This window comes from Onychomys torridus, chromosome 3 (genome assembly GCF_903995425.1).
Source record: "Onychomys torridus chromosome 3, mOncTor1.1, whole genome shotgun sequence".
NCBI lineage: Eukaryota > Metazoa > Chordata > Mammalia > Rodentia > Cricetidae > Onychomys > Onychomys torridus.
In genome coordinates this window covers 11,310,552-11,331,968 of record NC_050445.1, presented here as the reverse complement: position 1 = coordinate 11,331,968, position 21,417 = coordinate 11,310,552, and the positions used below count along the sequence as shown (strand labels likewise).

General features: G+C 44.7%; 1 protein-coding gene across 2 annotated transcripts in view; it reads right to left on the bottom strand.

The window, feature by feature from the left end:
* Positions 1–21,417, bottom strand: part of Creb5 (cAMP responsive element binding protein 5) — a 406,844-nt gene that overhangs the window by 103,608 nt on the left and 281,819 nt on the right. Inside the window, exon 1 of one of the 2 annotated variants that reach the window (XM_036182854.1) lies at positions 20,886–20,961. The exons of the other annotated variant lie outside the window; for it this stretch is intronic. Within the exon in view, the coding sequence (XP_036038747.1) occupies positions 20,886–20,932 (47 nt within the window). The 5' untranslated portion in view covers positions 20,933–20,961. Of the gene's footprint in view, positions 1–20,885; positions 20,962–21,417 lie in introns of those variants that run through there. 2 annotated transcript variants of the gene reach the window in all.

Sequence of the window (21,417 nt, the reverse complement as noted above, 5' to 3'; positions counted from 1 at the left end):
CTTCAGCCATGCGTCAGCCATTCACACAGGAAGATAACAGTGTTTCAAACGGCCAATAACTTCACATTGCATCGATCATTCATGAAGTCACACTTAGAAAAGGCAAGTAAACGCCGAACAACAGGCAGAAAAGATCGTGAGTGTGGCTCAGAGAAGGGTGCCCACTGCACTGGTAAGTAGAAAACCTCTCTTTTTAGAGGCATGTCTCTAAGCACAACTTCTTCCTGTTAATAAGCCTCCTGGCTTCCTAAGGCCAAGCAAGCAGGCCTGTGATTAAGAGCCTTGTCATTTACATGAGATTGCTGCTTTTCTCATCCTGCAGAAATGAATAATTCATGGCAGCATTCACTACCACTCTTGCCTGCAGATTCTGTGGAGGCCCAGAGCTCCCTGGGTTCCTAGAGAGCATGCAGGGCCCCACCCCCACCCAAGCTCTCTGCCAGCGACTCTGCTTAGGTTTCTCCTGGCTTTGCAGCTTGTCAGTCAGTATCTACTCAGTTGAGTCATTTCTGGTAGAATCTGCAGTTGGCACAAGCCCCTACACCCAGATTCCAGATTTACAGCTGAAGTTCGCCCCTGAATGGCATCAGCTCCAAGAAGCCACCATGGAGGCTGAGGCTAGAAAAAGCCTAGGAGAGCTCTCTGGAGCTTTCATGGGCCTGTGGGTCTCATGGTATTGATTTCTGCAAGCTCTCTCTATCCTCTTCTGGAAACTTGAGGTAGGGCTTCTCCTGTACATCTCCAGGGAGGTCAAATTTGCAACATTCCTCACCCTGTTGCTCACCAGGACCTTCCTACTCTCGAGGAGTTGGTATTCAAATCCATTGCTGTGCAGGAGAGGGGATGTATTCCTGGTCTGGAGGGAGTAGCTTTTGGCAGCTGGGACACTATACATGGCTAGGCAACCAGCTACTAAGAGTTTAATCTCTCAAGAGCAAGTATTCTATTCTATTCTATTCTATTCTATTCTATTCTATTCTATTCTATTCTATTCTATTCTATTCTATTCTATCCTATCCTATCCTATCCTATCCTATCCTATCCTATCCTATCCTATTCTATTCTATCATCTATTCTTATTCTATCCCATCCTACCCCACCCCACACCACCCCATCCCATTCGGCATTACTGAGGAGGGAACCCAGGGCCTTAGAGGTGTCAACCAAGTGCTCTAGCACTGGACTATAAGTCCCTAGTCTGCCCATCTCCCTTTTTTGGGGGGGTGCAGGATCCCACTTTGTAGCCCAGGCTGTCCTGGTGGTCCTGGAATTCTATATAGACCAGACTAGCCTCGAACTCACAGAGATTAACCTGCTTCTGCCTCCCAAGTGCTGGGATTAAACTGACAGAACACTCAACCCCACTTCTATTCTTAATGATGAAATAACAGCTCCAGGAAGAGCACTGTTCTCCAAAGACAAATAAGACAAAGTCTTGCTCCCCCAAGCCCTCAGCTTTGTAAACACTCTGTGAGTTTATGCCCTGACAGAGGGTACAAAGCCCAGTCTCAGATTTCCCAATTCCCTATAATGCATCTCAGGTGCTGAAAAAACCCTGGCCAGGTCAAGTCAAAACACAAGGGGTGGGGGTGGGGCATTGAGAACTCAGAGAAGGCTCCTGAAATATGTAGGAAAATACACAAAGGCTGACCAAAAGCAGGGAGCACAGGATTAAAACTGCTTCACTCAATAGAAGACACAACAGAGAAGTGTGGGATGTGACAGAACAGTCTTCAATCTCCAGGTGACTAGACTCAGTGGTCAGAGTGACTCTCAACTCCAGTCAAAGCAAAACAGCAGCAGCTTAACCAGAAATGAATGGTACAGGACATGAGTTAGAAAAGAGTATGCCCCAAGAGCAGATAGAGAAAATCAACCAGATGGCTAACTCAAGCTTTAGCATTGACTCTTGTTGGGTTCTTAAATACATAGCTATGTTCTTGTTCTGCCTGGGCTCAAGGGAGGAGCAGGAGAGCCTGCAGATCTCTCCATCCTAAATGAGGTCTGTTTTCAGTTTTTCCAGCCAGGGTGGTCCACAGCGAATGCAGAGTGGTGGAGGCTGCCATGTCTGATCCCTAACAAGAGTACAGTGCCTGGATTGGCAGGGATGATGGGCCCAGCTGCTTGCTTGCTCTGCCACAGACTGAGAGCATGAACGACCTACAGTCCACTCAACTTGACTGCTTTGCCACCAACAGAACCACACAGTAGTGGGGTCAAAGTCACAAGGCTGGCCAGAAGGACATTTGCGAGAGTGTTCCTGCTGTCTTTGATCCTTGGAAGGTGCCAACCTGTATTCTATGCATGAGACAGTGCATCTGATTGAGAAAATAAGATCATTGCTTGTATCATTTTAGAAATCAAGGTAATATCATATTCTTACAAAGTAGGAGGTAAGGGATTTGGGTGAAAGATCCAGAAACAAACCAAGAGATGTGGGTCACTTGCGTTGTTGTGATGCCTGGAGTGCATGCCATCTTCTTCTGGGAGAATCTTGCCAGGACAGACTACCCCTGCTTTGGCTCTCACAGTGTGTGTCAGTCATTCCTTTGGACTGGAGTTGAGCATTCAGTAGGCGCTATAGTTGTTAAATGACTTTGCCTTACCCTAGCCTGTCTCTCAATTCCTCCCAGCTGTACCCCATGACTTACTTGTGACAAAGGTATTTTTATTTTAAAATTTTGTTTCTAGGTCCTCAAGCATGCTAGGCATTGTAGCCCTGAGTCATGGCACCAACCCTATGTCACTTATTATTATTATTATCCCTATCTTTTTTAAGGACCACAGGAACTTGAAGTACCATTCTGATTTCTAGGGACATGGTGGTCAGGTCAGCTTAGCCCTGTCTTGAGCAAGGGACATCAGAGCAGGGTGGAGTTTCTAGGAAACTGTGACCACTCCCTTGTGCAGCCTCTTGGAGCTACCTTACAAGTCCACTGGCTTTGCAAGAACACTCACCATGAAACTGAACTGATAGTCATCTGAAACACTTAGTCAAATTGCAACAATAAAGTTCATAATTAGGATGCTTGGTATTTACTTGGTGTTTTGTGTCCAAGGATCTCAGAGGCCTTCTCAGCCTGAGATGGACTGGACACACAGGCAACAGGCCATGGCTGTGGCTTTCCCGAGGACAAGGCTGCTTCTGCTATTAAGTAGTAAGATGGAGGCCAGGCAGTGACCATGTTCTATGCTCGAGCACACTCACTACATACAAACCCGGCAGGCAGATACACACTAAAAGGCAAAGAACCCTATGAAGACCTTTAGTCTTGGATATGTTTGGGCTGTATCAGGTGGGTCAAACATTGGAACCTGTGCTCGTTTTATTTATTTATCTTTAGCATGTGTGTGTGTGTGTGTGTGTGTGTGTGTGTGTGTGTGTGTGTGTGTGTAGGACTGTTGGGAATCAGTCTTTCCTTCCACTGTGGAATCTGGAGACCCAACACAAGTTATGGGGTTTGTGTGGGAAGTGTTTTAACCACTGAGCAGTCAGTCTTGCCAGCCCCAGGGTTGAATATTTTTAGACTATTTTCTCCAAGCCTCTTCTCAATTTGTTTGTGAGCACATTTGAAGGGAAATGGTATGGTGGTACACACTGATAATCCCAGTGTTGGGGAGGCTGAGACAAGAGCATCATGAGTTGAGGTCAGCCTGGGATACAGAGTGAGATTCTGCCTCAAAAAAACAGTAAAACAATCAAACTACAGGATAAGCAAGTGGTTAAGGAAAACTTAAAAATGTAAATGTCTACATCTGTTAAAGACATCAAGTTTTAAAAAGCTTGTTTTGCTTTTTAAACATTCTGAATAACAAACCAACAAAAAGTCCTTCAGATTGTAGTGTTTTGGAGAAAGTCATGTAGAGGCACCTTTTTCTCCCCTGGTGGCCCTGCAGATTGCCAAAGAGGGGTGACTTACTGTGTACCCAAATTACTCTCCAGACAGTCTTATTCCTGCCCTTAAATGAATGTGGCATTTGGGGTTTCACGTTTAAAATGTAATTTGGACTCATTTTAGATGTCTTCCTACAGCTTAATAAACATCTTCCCCAGACAGTCTCGGGGTCTGATTTTAATTTGTGGTAGGGTTACAGGCAAAGTAAATGTCAACTACAGCTACAGAGAGTAAATCTGTAAGAAAAGTAGAAACAGAAAGTGACGGACACACGAGCACGTACCACGTGATGCTTGCCCACAGGAAGTAACTGCTCCCTAAGAAGCCCTACACTGGTCTGTGATGAGAACTGACTTTCTGCTAGGAACCCTAAGTTGTGATCAGAACAGAAAGGCTGAGTGCTACTTTCTCTGGCTCTGTCAATTTGAACTAAAATGGTAAAGTGAATTAGTTAAGTTGGTGGCTTGCCTTTGAGTATGGATACCCCACAAGGCCACTACTGCCTCGGCCACTACTGCCTTGGCTTGGGCTAAGTCCTCAATGCCTCTGAGTTTCCATTGCTCTATGTATAAAATAAAATAGCTGACCAAAAATCTCACAGACCTTTATGACATTAAACTTTCATGAGTTAATATGGTCCCCATTGTTAGGTAAGCCGACTTAGGAAGAGATCTACAAGTATGTGTTTCAGAGAAGCAACCCACCAGTGAAGAACAGATTTGTCCAAAAGTCAGGGGAAATGGGTGAATAGTTTTTCGCTGGATGCTCTAGCCCATCACCTTCCTTCAACAACAACGGAACACCTTCCTGGTTCCCAAGAGTCACTAACATCAGGCCTAGCAGAGAAGAAAAGCCAAGTCCTGAAGAGCAGGAGAGCAGACAGCTTTTTCTCATGTACAAACAATAACAAGTGTAAAGTAAAAGTTTAATTCTCATGTTATTTATCTGTATCTGCCATTTATGATTAAGCAGAATAACATTTTGAAGAGTGTGAGGACAGGCTCCCAGATGGATAGTTCTGACTTTTCAATGCAGTGTCCATTGGGACCGGCTGGAAAACCTGTATTTTAAGAACAATAAAGATCCTTCAAACCTGAGAAGGGAAACATGATCACTGTCATGTGTTCGATTCTGCTTGACCTGCCTGCTAAAAAGCCAGGATGACATTCCCTAAGGGCCTGTGCTGAGCTATGGATGATCTACCTGAATGACAGTGCCTGTGAGAGTTGTGTGCGCCAACATGATGGGCTGTAGACTGTCTAGGGATCCGGTTAAATGCTATTTCTAGGTGTGTCTGTGAGGTTGCTGCTGGAATGGGGGGTCTCATCTGAATAGGTAGACTGAGTAACACAGCATGCTTTCCCCAACTGAGTGTTCATCAAGGAACCCACTGAGGTTCTGAAGGGAACAAAAGTTCTCAACCAAAGGAAGGGAGTGCTGGTTGCTTGTCTTGATCTTGGTGAGAGACAACTTCCATGGATGTTTCTCATTCTTAAGCCTTCAGATTTCTACACGAATTCACACCACCTGCTTTTCCGGGTCTCCAGCTGGCAGACAGCAGATTGTGGGGCCTCTTGACTTTGATAATCTAAGTTGGTAGCTAATTCCTTAAATTGGGCAGGTGGATGGGTGGTGAATAGATAGTTGGACAGTCCTCTACTCACAATGGGGTTATATCCAGATAAACTCATGTTGTTTGTAAATATACTTTGCAAGTCATAGCTATAGTTTATATACTACTGAAAGACATAGCTTAGCTGAGTTTGCATTAAAAATGATCAAAACACGTACTTCTATTAGCCTATGGTTGAACAAAATTATTTATTTAAACAGTAATGGTAAAGTGTTGAGTATCTCATTTAATTTCCTGGGTCCTAAACTGAAAGTGAAAGCAGAAGGTTAAGCTGTTTGCTTCCACAGCACCACCACCATTATGAGTCAGAGATCATCGGCATCCATCCACACATCCACCCATCTCTCTCTTATTAGCTTGCTTCTCTGATGACCCTTGGCTGATACAGTGTTCCATGTTTAGATCCTGCTTCAGAGAAAGTATCCCATGCTACTTTACATATATTCAGTAAGTGAACAAATAGTGTCTAGGAAGTAACATCACTGTTCTCATACTCTACTTCCAATCATTCACCAAGTTCCTTCACCTCCACTTCCAAAATTACCCTGGACTTTATCCATTTGGCTCTGTCCCCACTGCTGAGATCCTGGTCCAAACACTGCCTTCCCTTGCTTGGTCTCCTGAAACAGTTCCTGCCTCTCATGTTGCTCCTCTCTAGTCTAACTGCATTCTTACCAGAATGATCTTCATGAATGAAAGGTCAGTCCTGACATTTCCCTGTACTTCAACATTCTTCTATGGCTTTCCTTTTGCATTTAGGACTTTTTTTTTTTCTCAAAAGAAAGCATCTTTTAAATGCTACATCTCTTGGATGCAGTACTGCTTTTTACCTGGTTTGATATGTCTAGTCCTTGACGTTCATTCATTTCCTAGAGTGTAACAAGTTCTTTCCTATTTTAGTGCCTTGATACAACCCATGGCCTATGCCTAGAAAGCCTAGCTATGTGCTCTTTTGTGGACCAACCATTGTTCATCATTTAGATCTCTACTTAAATATTACTTTCTTAAAACTGTCTAAGTTGGAGGTGCATCTAATCTGTGCAGTCACACCTCCCCTGCGCTTCACTGATCTCTATCATAATACACTGGCAGACATGCTTAACTGTTCAGTGGCTACCTTGGACCTTCTACTCATATCCCATGATAACTCCCCAGTATGTCATATGTCTGAGATACTTATTCTGATGGATTTGACCATTGGGAAAGTTGATGTTTGCTTTCAGTTCATGCTGCTCCATTTGGAAGGAGGAAAAAGAGAATACTGGAAGAGAGATGCAAAGTTTGCAGAATGAGAGGGTTCATCTAGTACAATACCAGGATGCTTGTCTGCTGTTGGTAACAGCTCTTCCTGAAGTCTGGGACTCCTTCTCTGATGAGCACAAAAGGGAAAATACCAAATGGTCTGTTCCAGGACTTTTGATTTTTCCTTTAGGCTAATGCCAAAACCTCAGCTGTTCTGATGAGAATTATGCACTTTCCATTTTTGCCAGTGGTTTCCATTTCTGAAACTCTCCAGAAAGGTCAAAAAATTTAATTTTTATATTTAATTCTCAAGCATCAAACACATAAGCCAAGTACTCTTGTTACAAATAAGGCATTCAGCACTCAGCACTGAATCTCAGAGCCATGGCCTGCTTCATAAGGAAGAAGTAGGTATGGTGATATTTTGTGAGTGTCAAAAATAAAATAAATAAAAGCAATTATCTTAAAGTCAAGTATGGATGAGAGAATTTGTTTTCTTAACATGGAGCCAGCTTAGGAGTAGAAGAGGAGCGTGGACATGGAGAATGCCTGCCTAATGCAAACTTTTGGCAACATACTTGGTTCCTTGGTCCACAGCCAGTGTTTGCCTTCATAAATGAATTCCACATCTTTATTAAGTGAAGTAATTTTCATTCATTATTTGAAACATACTTTAAATATTTTGTTTCATGGCATTCTAATATAATTCCCTGAAGATCAAGGAAGATGGAAAAAATCAATTATATTTTTTTTTCAAATTTAGAGTGATTATAAAAAGAATTACATGCCTGTTTATTCATTATGATGACTATCACTTGACAGCATCTTGAATAACTCAGATGGCCATGATTAAAGGTGTCCTTCTGAGAGATGCCTTTCCATAGACAATCCCAACACATTTATTAAATAGACCTCTCTGTGGATCTGTGTGTAGGAAACCAAAGAATAAGGACAATGGATTTCATATCAAAATCAACCTCTCATAACAAGAATGAGTACCTGGGCAGCCCCAAACACATTCCACGTGGGAAGCCTGCTTCTAGCCAGTCTGTAATCCGGAGAATGGATCTCATTAAACTGAATCGTATCTGACACAGATGAAATTGCAAAGTTGGCCCTTTGACAGATGAACTAATTGGCTTTATCCAAAAAGGGAGGAATTCTGGGGGCCATTTAAGTCATTAGAATTGTTGGGTTAGAGACAGAGAAGAGCCGGAAAAGGTGCTGGGCCCTAGCAGAAACTAGACTCAGCATCCCCAGTTCCCAAAACCTTCTAATGGGTTTCACTGTTTGCTTTCCAGCGCTTATCATAATCAAGGCACTACGAATTTGCATCCCTAATGCACCCTTCTCCAGAGTGTGTTGACATCCCTGTAGGTTCTGAATGGCTCTTAATGCCGCTCTCCCTTTGGGCAGGTGCCCACACACTCCTTATAAGGGCCTCAACCTATAGCAGGTCTGCTTTACTCACAGGCTTGTATTTTTTAAATCCCTGGGAACCTCCTGTCTTAATTGCACTCTTTTAGAAAATCGAAAACTCAGAAGTCAGATGACTCAGAAAACGAACATTTAACTGGATCCCCACACATGGGGCCCCAGAGAGTCAAAAGTATCATCTCTCTGTGTGTGGTAGATTTGCTTTTTAGGGCTATTTTTGTCAAAAGGAAATAGATATAAATAAGACCATTTAGATAAACACAGGTTAGAGAAGTAAGCTGAGACCCAGAGAGAGCTCATCTTTGAGCACTAACTCTCTGGTACCACGCTTCTTTCTCCAGTTTTCCACGAAGACTAAATGTACAGGTTAGAATTCTTCAGATTCCTGAAATATCATTTGGTAGTGCCAAGGGAAGGGCTTCAACAGATATAACAAAAATACTTTATAACTATGGTTCAAACATTTACTTAGCTTCAGCTGTGTTTTAAAAGCTATGCCCAGTCTAACATGAATAAAAGATCATTCTGCCCCCAAAGAAAGTCATCATGTGTTAAGGGAAAGAGAGGAGGTATGGAAGCCAGGCTGTAATGGGAGACCGCCCCCTCCAGAGTGATACTTAACACCCTGGGGGTTCCAGAGCCCAGAAGAGCAGACACAGGAAATGCTCAGGGGTAGAAAGACTAATCTTATACTGCAGGCACATGTGGGGGCTGTGTGTAAACATGAATGTATGTGTGGGGGTGGGGGGTGAAGTGGCAGAAGCCTTCAGCTTAATTAACTCTCCATGCTAGGTGAGTTGTTACAGTATGCTGGTGAAGATCGGAAGATATTAAATAGCTCCCACCACCCATAGCTTAATGTAAGAGAAAAACACATTCTCTTGGAATGACACCAATCCCACCTGGTAATACAAGCCATGTCACCAGCACTCACCAACTCAGGTGGATGCCTCTGAGGACAGAAGATGGGGAAGATTTATGGGCCTTTAGAATTCTTTTTAACTGAATTCCCAGTTTTTCATGGAGGTAACTGAGTCACAAGGGGAAGAGAAGAACTTCATAGCACTTTAAGTGAAGCAAGCAGTCAAGGCATGGGATGGGGGTGGACATCAGGAGTAAGGGGGAAGGAAGCTAGGAACTGGAAGCTTCCAGAGTCAAAAAGTGCCCCCCCCCTAAAGTCATATTGTTCTATATTGAGCTGCTCACAGATGGGTTAAACTGAGCCAGAGTTTAGCTCAAGTGGTTTTTGAATCTGAAGCTTTTTCCAAGACAAAAAGTTGGTTCATTTGGTTGTTTTGTTTTGTTCTCTCCAGTATTTTTAGTGCTCATGTATTTTTAATTTGGAGTTCCAAACATATAGACAGGCAGAAGATAAGTAGGGAGTAGATTTTAACAATCAGTGCTTAGTGAGATTTTCACCGCAAACCCCAAAAGTCGTTTTCCGTGACATTTTTCTTCCTGGAGGGGACTTTGGCAACAAATAAATTTTGGTTCCTGAAGGGAAGCACCGGGTGCTATGTGAGACGCAGTCTTGACAAAACAATAGTCATAAAGTTGAACAATAGAATAAAGTTAAAGGCATAAATACTTTTGCGAGAGTGGAGGGGGTCTGCACTGGCTTGAAACCTTTCGATGAGACTCACTGCTGTCCCCGGTTTGTAAGCCGATATTGGCAGTCACTGAATGCACCCTTTCTTTCAAAGGGAAGGAATGAAAGAAAGAGAGGAAGGAAGGAAGGAAGTAGGCATGCAAACCTTGGTCATCCTGACTTACATATGAAAGTGAAACAAAATGGCATCACCCAGCAAAAGGACCAGCCCTCCAGTCCCCTTGTCACCCAACAACTCTCCTTTGCTCATTCAGTGTGGCTCCCTCAACACCTACTCCCTTGCCTCTGCATATGGGGGGGGGGGGAATGAGGCAGTAAAAGTGTCAGCCTGCTTTTGTCAGGAATAGCCAGTAAAAAATAATTGGAGGCGACTTAATACAGCCCATGCACAACAGTCGTGAGATAATTGATCCTTAATACACCGTTCCCGAGTCTCCACATGCCAGGAAGAATCTGACTGTGTGGAGAAGTTACGGTATGGCTTACTCAACAGAGGGGCCAAACAGAACTCAAGCATCCAAGGCTCTCCCAGCAACCTGCAGATCTCATCCCACACTGCCTCCAGAACACCCAGCATCCTGTGCAGCAGCTGCTGTCCTAAGCCAGTGGGGTTTCCCTCCAATCTTCCTTCATGCAATTTCCCTTCCTTCCTCCAAGGAGCTGGCATCCTAACGCCAGGCAAACAACTAGAACCAGCGTGCATGGCTCGAGAGTGAATAAAGTATACCCAGTACCACATCTCCCCAGAGTGTATTATCCCACTTAGAAAATACTGTGATTGACATGGGGCAGCGGGTAGTTTTGAGTCTGGGGGTTATTTTCGAGTAATTGCCAGCCTTGAAATTTTAGTTTGTCAATCAGACAGTCCTTTTAAACCTATGAATGTACCCCTTTCCAGTGGTGGGGCAATTAAAGGAGAAGTGAGTAGATGACAAACCCTCACAGGCCTTTTTTCTTGTCATATAATTGTTGTTAAAAGATTCACGGCCATGTCTGGGGAGGAGGGAACCTCGTGGCATTTTACGTTCAGTAAAAATGTCTGAAACCATTTTTCAAACATTTTGAGGTTTGGCACAGGCCTGAAATCCATCTTGCCAAGCACTTTCCCCCTTTATTTTTAAACCCATGTGTCTTTCAAGGGGAATTTAATCCGTATGTTTCTAATTCATTTACACTTAACTCATCAAAATGGTGCTTTGTAAGAACCATTTGATGTGCGGTCCTGTAGGTGTCTCTCCCTGTCTTCTAAGTCTGAAAGGCCTTTCTTTCTGAGAACCAGAAGACGGGATTTCCCAGCTGTAAGCCAAATGATTGGAGCTGTGCTCAGGATCAACACTGAAATAAGAGGCAAGAAAATAGCTAACACAATGATGCCAACAGACAGCCTTCTATGCCTGCCTGCTCCTCCATCGAGGAAGGACTCAGACTCATCCCCTCCCTCAACAGGCCCCATGCACAAGCTAAGAACAAAGTGCGATACTAAAGCAGTAAAGGGCATCGTTCAGCAGCAAAAAAAAATTCTTTTTGATTCTAGGGCTATCGGGGCAATTGGGAGTGCCAGCTCCAAATCAGCAGAAATCAGACCTGTTGCATCTTGTTCCATGAAAGTATTGCCAGGGAATAACCCATCAAATGTTAGATCCAGGAAGGACTGAGCAAAAGTTCTTCTGGTCAGGCAATGTTTGTCTGGGTTGTGTCTCGTGGACCTCTGAGGGGTGGTTGTGGGTTAAGCTGCAGGGGTATGGACCGACTGGGGCTCTGTTTCCCTGGCTAGACTCTCACAAAGGTGGATTTCCAAGTTCTTGAAGGGTAAACTCAGTTTGAAGACAAACACCATCATTTTGTAAGAGGCTACAGATGTCCAGGTAAGGAATCTTGGAGCCGGGGCACAGGTGGGGATTCAACCCAGGATCCTTGACCTCACTATGCAACACCATGACAGTTCCACTCTGTCGGTGCTTTGCAAAGCCTGAGGGTAATGCCACAGGGGCCAAATGGGGAGAAATTGGTAAAACCAGTACAATCTGGTATCAGCCTTTTAGAGACAGAAAGAGGTACCCATGAAATCTTATATTCAGTCAGGGGTACTATTCCACTAAGAGCAAGCATAGTGTATGGATGGATGGATGCATGCATACATGAACGCATGTATGTGTGAACACAGTCATTTCATTACGCAGTCACAGAATTGGTCTCAGGAGACACCCAAATGCACAGTTGCTCAAAACACTGTGCTAGTTGTGTGTAACCTACTCACACGATCCCATTGTACTTGAAATCATCTCTAGATGACTCATGCTGCCTAATTTGGTGTCCATGCTGTGTAAAGACTCATGGTGCTGTATTGTTTAGGGAACAGTCAGTGACAAGAAGAAGAAGTCTGTACATGTTCCATACACACTAATTATCCCCAAATACTTTCAGGCTGTAGATGGTGGAAGCCATGGATATAGTACCCATGGGTGCAAAGTGCCAACTGTATACTACAACACAAACATACACATATACACAGTATATTGGGCTGGGTAGAAAACAAGTTTCTCATTGCTGCTGCATATAATGTTTTCTTTTTTTCTTAAAGGTTCAAAACCACTTTGCCACCCAAAAAGCACATTTTTCTTGATGACAGTTCTACCCATGCCACTACCAACTGGTGGCACGATCCTTTTCATGTGAGCATGCCATCCTAGAGTACACTGGCCTAATCCAACATAGGAGGCTTCACCCAGAGTTGGGGGAAAAGAGGCAGGGTTGTGGCAGCAGGAGGTGGGGTTGGGGGCGCATTGCTACTTAGGAAAGGGAAGAGTCTGACAAGGATTTGCAAGCAAGTGTGGCTTGCCACGTGCATTTTCCAAGCACTTAACCATCATTAATTAGTTAGAAACACCCTTCTGAGGTCAAGAGGCAGAATAGCTCAACTCACACCAAGGAGCCATGGGGACTCAGGGGGAGCTGAATCCCAGGCTGCTGGGTGATAGCTATGGGAAGGTGAATTGGGTTCACTGGCTGTGCCACATCTTACCATAAAGCATCATGGCAAAGGCACTGTCAGACATTGCAGGCAGCCTGAACCTAGCAAATTAAAAGCTACCTCTATGGCAAAGGATGAGAAGTCATTAAAACAACCAAGACTCACCCTCTGGTCTGTTTCTGTTGCTGTTACTGTTTGTCTTTTCAGAATTGGAAATTAAGTGACATGTTCTCTGTGGTCATGGAGTGCAGGAACCTCTATGGGATTGCAGTGCAAAGCTTGACTGTTTGGGGATTGTGGTCTAAGCTGTTCCCTACATGGTGAGGCAGAGGGAGGAAGCAGTGTGACTGGTAGGTCCGAGGTCACATCCTGCAGGTGGGTGGGTGATAATGCTGGGGAAACTTCCCTCTCAGAACTCATTGGCCATCTATTCCATGCGGGTCAGGCTCACACAGGGCAGGCAGGAGAGGAGAGAAGCAGAAAGACTGTCAACTTATCCCATCCCATGTATGGTCTGGGACTTCTGGACTGAAGGACACCATGATCCACCCACTAACTAGAACCCCAATGACACTATGGTGGGGAGCAAAAAAGGAGGTTGTTTTGTCTGCTTCTCCAAGGCTCAGTTTCACACTTGGATGGTGAAGTCATAAATAACCAGGACCTGAATGGCCCTCAGCTTCTGGAAGCATAGCTTACCACTGAGGCCCTGTGCATCTAACTCTTTGTTTCTTCCCCATCCCTCTGTTCTCAGAAGATTTTTAAAAAAGGTGGGGGGGGGGGTTAGGGACTTAGCTCAGTGGTAGAGCACTTGCCTAGCAAGCACAAGGCCCTGGGTTCAATCCTCTGCTTAAAAAAAAAAAAAAAAAAGACTGAGAAGCATTAGCAAAGGGACAGCAGCAACGAGGCAGACAGCCTGGTGGGATAGAAGTGTGTGCTGTTCTGCCTTACATTCTGGTCCCAGGCCTGCTACAGAATCACCTTCTCACCTCAGACCATTCTCTTCACATTTTTTAAAAGATTTATTTATTTTGATTCATTATTTTTGTTAATGTCTGTGTATGTGTCTGCCAAGTGTGTGCAGGTTCCCTCAAGGGCCAGAAGAGAGTGTCAGAGCCCCTAGAGCTGAAATCAACATGGCAACTGAGCCACCCTAGTTGGGTGCTGGGAAGAGAACTCTGGTCCTCTGGGAGGAGTAAGTGCCCTTAACCACTGAGCCATGTCTCCACCCTCTCTCTTCACAATTTGGAGTGATCTCAATTTCTGGTTCTGTGAAGCAAGCTGGTTGGACAGAAAGACTCCTATGAGTGCATTAGAATTGTGGGATTATTTTTTCTCTTGCTAAGGGGGTTCCAGATGGTGAGGGTAAATTTTAAATCAAACATCGCAGCTTGTGACCTATCCCCTGGAGCTTCCCCTTTGCCCTCAGAAGGAGGAAATGGCAGAAAGTAGCAATGTATGAGCAAAATCAGGAGTGAGAAAAGTCACATGTCGGGAGGAGGCCTCGGCCTGTATGAGGGTGGATGCTGTTCAGAGCAGCCCTGGAGGGGAAAAAACGTAAAGCGAGAGCAATTTACATCTACATTTATACTAAATGAGTTTATCTTAATTGCTGCTATTATGATTAATTCCAGAGGAATTAAACGGGATCAGCTCTTTCTTACAAGGTGTTGTTGAGCTGACTAAAGCATTATTATAAATAAGAAGGCCAAGAAGAGGTAGATGCAACAAAAGACTTGGTACTGTATGAAAAAATAAAAGGAAAGACCTCTACTTGACTACAAAGGGTGAGAATACAAAAGCCCTGGCTTTTTTGGGAACTAAAACAAACTCCTGTAAAGTACAACCTTAAACCTCATCTTCTGACCGATAACGAAATGATCACCTAGTCTACAGCTAGCAAGATGGTCTTTCTCTTCACCTCCCTCCCTGCTCATGGTCTCTGTCATCTTCCTCGACTAAGTTTACCTTCCTGAAAAGGAACACTGAATGACGACAATATTTCTCTCTACATTATTATTTATTTTTTATTATTGTTGCTGTTGTTGCATGGGGCGGGGGGTTCAAGTGTATGTATGTGTGCATATACATGTGAGTATAAGCATGGTGCACATGTGGTGGGCAGACAACATCTGGTGTCAGGTCTCATCTTCCACCTTGTTGAGGCAAGTTCTCTTTGCTGTTTAGCTGCCTTCCCTAGAGCTTTCAGGCATTCCCCTGTCTCCACTTCTCAAGCACTAGAATTACAGACAGCTTATGCTACTGTATCTGGCTTTATATGGGTTCTGGGGGATTCAAGCTCATGTTCTACCCATGGAACCATCTTCCTAGTTTTAGAGAGTCCATCTTACAGGTGAAGCAACTGAACCCAGCAAAGTATCAGTGGATTGTGAAAAATTATAGTGCTAACAAATGGCAGAGCCAGATTTGAACCCAGATTTGCCTGACTCTAACAGCACTCTCGAGGAGGAATTACACCAGACCATATTAATGAACAATGAGGTTCCACCTTTGCCAATAAGCTTGTCCCCTGCTCCTTCATCTAACAGTGATGCAGGTCCTGTGGAGAGCATAGGGCACAGTCAAGTGGGCAAATATGCCCCACAGGCAACTAAAGGGCCAGTTGGCCATCTCAGCCCATGGGTACAACCCAAGACAATTTCAATTCTTTAGAGATTCAAGACCCCTAGTGACTCACATGTGCATGCAGGATATTGCAGCTCAGCCTCTTGGGACCACTTTCCCATTCCAATGGATGCACTACTAACAGATTGCTTGACAGTTTTTGAAGACTGTGCTATTGTGGAAGTGGGGGAAATAATTCAGTTCATTTCAGTAATTCCAATGGAAAAGTAAAGAACAATAAGGAATTTGAGGTATCACATGGAAAGACAGCAAAGTATCCAAATGGGTCGTGGTTAGTATCTATCATCCTGTTTTTGGGATGAGAGCAAACTATTGATTACTTCTTCCTGGGTGCTGCATTGCCACATTGATCATTAGTAAGCTCCCCTGCCAGTTCAGGAAGGAAAGATGTATGGCCTTGTTAGGATGTGTCTATGTACTGTGTGGTAGACTCTAAGCCAAGTCAATTTCAGTGTTTAAGAGTATAGTTCAAGGAACGGCTTCCAATGTAACCAACACCCACAAAACACAGCCCACTGGTAGCCCCCCAAAGCAGCAGGCACTTCTACTAGAATAATGGTGTGTGTTTAAAAAAAAAATCACAAACTGAAATCCAGACCAGGATTTGGATTTCCAATGCTACCCAAATCCTAGTGGTTATTCCCCTGCTCTGTGCCTCCCAGCCAGGGAGCTAAATAAGCAGTTCTCTGCAACCCAAAGCAAGTCCCCTTGTAAGTTCTAAGGACCCTGAGAACCGACAAGAAATGAGCAGAAGAAAACACCACTTTCATCTCCAGCGGCTGCAGCTTTAAGTACAGGTCCAGCTTCTGCCCACCCTGTTTACTTCCAGGCACATGATGAGACTCATTCTCAACACTAACTTTCGCCCCTTAACCCTGACCTGACCTATATGTAAAGTCTATTAATATTGATTGAGTGAGTGAGTGATTGATTGTAGTGTTGGGGATCAAATCCAGTGCCTCAGAGGCATGCTAAGCTTGCAATTCATATCACTAAGCAGTACCTGCAGCCCCCCAGTGAAATTCAACAATGTTTTCATCATTCAGGTAAAGGCAGCATCATCCAGCTGCAAGTGCACATCACTCACTGGTGTGATCGCACATGTGAACTTTTAGTCCCACTGGGAATTGAATCTAGTTCATGGGTTTTGTTTTTTGTTTTTTGTTTTTTGTTTTTTTTGAGACAAGGTTTCTCTGTATAGGCCTGGCTGTCCTGGAACTCACTCTGTAGACCAGGCTGGCTTCAAACTCATAGAGCTCTGCCTGGCTCTGCCTCCCGAGTGCTGGGATTAAAGGCGTGCACTGACACCAGCTCACGTCAGTTTCTTATGCTCAAAGCCCCAGTTGTACATGAGTAGGATGCCTGGGTCCCTTCCCCAAACTGCATGGCCCCGCCACACTCGTTTCACCCAGGCCAGGAAAAGCTAGCAAGTTTTATGGGGCTGGTCCTTGCCTTGTTTTCACTGGCATCCTGCTTTTACAGCTCGCCTGCTGGTGCCTGGTACCTGCTGTGTGATGGGTTTGTAAATTTTTAAGTTTGTGGTCTCAACTTCACCATGAACTGAGAAGAAAATTATGACCCCTCCCCCCATATATGGGGGACCTGGGGGAATGCTCTTCAGCTTAGATGCTTGGTTCCTGGAACAAAAAGAAGGAAGATGTCACAAAAGAACGCCCAGGGAAAGAAGAACTCCTGGGAAGAAGATTCAGCCTAGAGTCTGGGAATAGCAGCCACATCAGTGACCAGTGCCCTTAGGAGGCATCTCCCCCCATGGCAGTCGCTGATGTGTCCTTGTAAATGCACTAACAGCTGGGGACCCTCTCCACAGGCCCACATGGGTCTGGTTCTCTGCGTTTCAGAGGAGAGAGGTCAGATGGTACAGAGGTTCAGTGGCTTTCCAAAGTCACACAGGAGGTAGGTAGAACTGAGCCCAGGCCCCTAGAATCCCAAAGGCCACACTCTGCAAGAGATTCCACAGAACCAGGCTGTGACACCTCCCCAGTACCATCCCCTTCCTTCTTGTCATAGGAAAGAGCAAGCAACAGTGTTTGGCTGCAGGCTTGGCGTTGCTCTGTTCTGTGACTCTTCTCTGGTGTTCCCACAGTCTTGCCTTCTCCTTCCCTTCTGACATAAAAACATGGCCCAGGGTTCCCCTGTGGAAGCCAGTGTCCACTGAGGCCGAGCTCTAAATGAGTGGTGAACAAGTAGGTCACCAACGGCCTCCCTTCAATGGCCGCCTCACAGTGTTCACAGACAGGCACCACCCTGGGACCTCTTTTCCACCAAGTGACTTGACATGATGGTGGTGGGTGTTTTTCAGGGCTGGCATGTGAGCCCTGGACTAGAATACCTGACCCTCTGCTTTTACATGAAAAACATTTATTCAGACCAGTGCAAGCCAGTCTGGGAAGATCACTTGCAGACCTGGACTGGACTGGACTGGACTCTATACCATCATTTTCCAAGATGTTGCTATTAGGATAAATAAGGTAAAGGTATAATGGTGTCTCTCTCACATGAAATCTTTAACTCATGTGAATCAACAATTACCCAAGCAAAGTTAAAAAATAGCAATCAAACACCCCCCTTCCCCAAAAAAATCCCAAATAGCATCCAACAATGACAGAAGTGGTATCTAGTGTCACAGAGGGTGTAGTGGGCTAGGGACCCCTGTCTAGCTCTCTGTAGATCACAAAATAAGGCGTTTCTAATTATTGGTATATAGCTCACAGTAAGGTCAACAAGAACTCTGACTCTCAAAAAAAAAGGCAAGTGTACCTTCTCTGTTCCCGAAGGGTCTCAGCACACCCCTGATGCCCACTGAGCTATGCATAGTGACTATGGACTAAGAATCTTCACACTGGGTGAGTTCCCTCATAGGTGGGCATGTATGGTTATTCCCAATATGATGCTGACTCCACACACTTCCAGCACAGGCTTATCATTGGCCACCAGGATACCAGAGAGAGAGAGAAAGAGAGAGAGGTGGGGGGCTGAATGTGAAAAGCCTGCTACTTGGAATTTGCCTGGAGAATAGAAGTTTTGTTCAGGAAAGCTATGGGACAAATACAAGCATTTAGGACTTTTTCACGGCCTTTAAAAGTTTAGCTTTAAATTTCATTTCAAAACTTGACACTCACTCATGTGCTCAGCCACTGAGTATTTGTTGAGCATACAGCTATCCTTAGCACTGCAACAAACAAGATCCAACACAGGGTATCTTGTGAACTTGTATGAACTTGAACTTGCATGAAAATGATGCCATGCATCCAGCGGAGATCCAGACTTTGGAAGAATCTGCTTCTTGTAAATACCATTCTTCCCCATGCAAGCGAGGGTGGTCCCATGCTCCTCACCCCAGTTTATGTACATGGAGGATGTGTACAGCCTAGCTGGAACAGTTGTGGGACAAGGAGCTTCTCCCTTTCCTCTTATGCCACTCTTTGACAGACAAACCTAGTGAATCATGTCACAAAGAAGGCTCTTCATGGGTAGTGCTAGAAAACTACAGATGGCATCACGGAAGGAATCTTCATTCCAAAAAGCGAAGCTGAAAATAAAGCAACTTTCCAAGCAGGCAGAGGCAAGCCCCTTTTACCCTTCTCCATTCATTTCTCTGGGAACGCTAATGCCAGCTGAGTGTAAAATGTATCTGTCTCTGAAAAGCTACGCCCATGCCTTTCAGCATACATCATTATTGTATAATATATATATATATATATTATAATATAGATACATATATATATGATACACATAAAGCAATTGCACCTGTTCTATTGCTGGAAAACCGAGAGAAGGGATTTCAGTGATGATGAAAGGTAGACTTCACGTGTGCAGGAAGGGCTTAGCTCCATCACTCACATTTAAAGTACAGGCTTGCTGTACCCAACAAGGCAAGCTCAGGGATAGATTCTGACCCTCCCCCCTTCCTCCAGAAAGCTTTCCCCAGCCTCCTTTCCCCTTTCACCTCTGGCCAGAAAGGAGGGAGTGGAAAGACCGATAGCATGTCATGGTTAATTTCACAGAAAATATGCAAACACCTTGCAGGGATGGACCCCTTGCCTCTGTTCACATTGATCTGTCTGATAAACCAGGTTAAATAAGCCCGGAGAAGGGCAGAGGCCCCACAGGGTGAGCTGGGCTTGCTCTCTCCTTCTAGGAGCTTTTATTGCATATACAATACCAAATCCACGTATCTTACAGAAAGGTAGCAATGATTTTCGACTCAGAAGTCTCTATTTCCCTGTCTCTGAGAGCATCAGGAACTGAATCATTCCTCCTAACCATGTATTAGCGTCAATCCATTACTCTACTATTAACTTGTTTCTAAAACAAATCAATCAAGGATTTTTTTTTTTAAATCACAACTCCCAGTATATGAAATTAAGAAGAGGAATGTCTTCAGGACAGCACTAGAGCACGTCCAGCACTGCCTGGCACACCCTTAAGTTAAAAGTCCAAAGCGAATGCACGCTCACTGCTAAGTGTAGAAAGATGACAGTCGGGACTGCTGCTACCTTTGGGCGTCATCAGATACTACTTTAAAATGTATCCGTAACTTCTCAACCAACAGAACACCACAACCGTGAACTCTCTCCTCAGCACCACACAGACTAGTGTCCCAATCATTTACAATTCACCAGCTACACTCAGAAATCCCTCCCCCCACCCCATCACTGAGACCTTTTATGAAAAGACAACCGTTTGGAGGGGCAGGGAGAGAGAGAGAGAGAGAGAGAGAGAGAGAGAGAGAGAGAGAGAGAGAGAGAATGAGTTCTGGTGGAAGAAAATAATATACAGCTGAAATAATACTGTGTTTTTAAAATACCATACTATAGTTTTACTTTTAATAATAAAAGATAAAAAAGGGGTGCCTGTGAATAATTAGAGGTTGCAGTCTGAAGCCAGTTAAAGTCACTGCAATTGATAATAAACTGAAAACCCCCTGAGAGCAGGTAAATGCTCTGCAACACTGACCCCCTCTCACGTTACTTAACTACCCTGTGGTTCTTGCATTACATCACCATTCCAGCGATTGGTCCCTGCGTTTTAACTCTCTCCCTGTCTCCTCCGATTAGGAGCAACACAGCAGCAGCGAAGAAACTTCTCCGGAGTTTGCTCTCCCTCGACTTGCTTTTTTATTTGTGGCTTTTTTGCTCCTGCGTCTTCGGTGGGGTTGACTGATTCTCCCCCCTCTAGCCCGGCCTCTAAACTCATTCAGGTCTCTGTACTAGGGGAAAAAAACAAAACAAAACAACTGATCAAAGTGAAAAGAAATGCCCCATCAAGGCCAGAAGAGGAGCCGAGGGGCTGGGGAAAGGGGGAAACGGGAAACAAAGAGGGCAGAACAGCGAGAAAGGGGAGCGAGAGGAGGAGGACTCCACACAGAAAGAAGTAGGGGCCCCCAAAGTCTCTAAAATCAAGAAACAGAAAATAAAATTACAAACCAACCTCATGGACATCACTGAGGCTGAAATCCCTCCTGAGGTGCAGAACATGAGAGCTGTGGAATTGAGTGTGTGTAGAATTTGAGCCAAAGCTTAACTAGCTTGAGTGAGTCATATCCTTCCCATTTGATTCCAGGCCAAGCGATGATGTAATGCGCTGGCCCTCCTTTAGCGCCCTGCTCTGGCTCTCTCTGGCTCCTCTGCCCGCTGTCTTTCTCCTGGGCTCGCCCTCCTCCCCCTTCTCCTTTTTAGCTCAGTGCTGGTGAAGTCACCATTTAAATCTGGCAGAACTGAAGCAAAAACTTCAATGTAACCAAAACAGCCCCAGGCCCAGTTCCAGGCTCAGGGCCTTCATGGTGCAATCGCCCTTAGAAACCGGTAAACAGAGTAGGAAACAGTGCTGTCCGGGATGGCCTACAGCTGCCATGGGAGCTCAGAGAAGGACCCTCGGGGGTCTGTAGCCAGGGGCGGCGTTGTTCTGCTGGAAAGAAATAAATAATTAATACATACAGCAAGCTGGGTTTTGGAATGCGCCC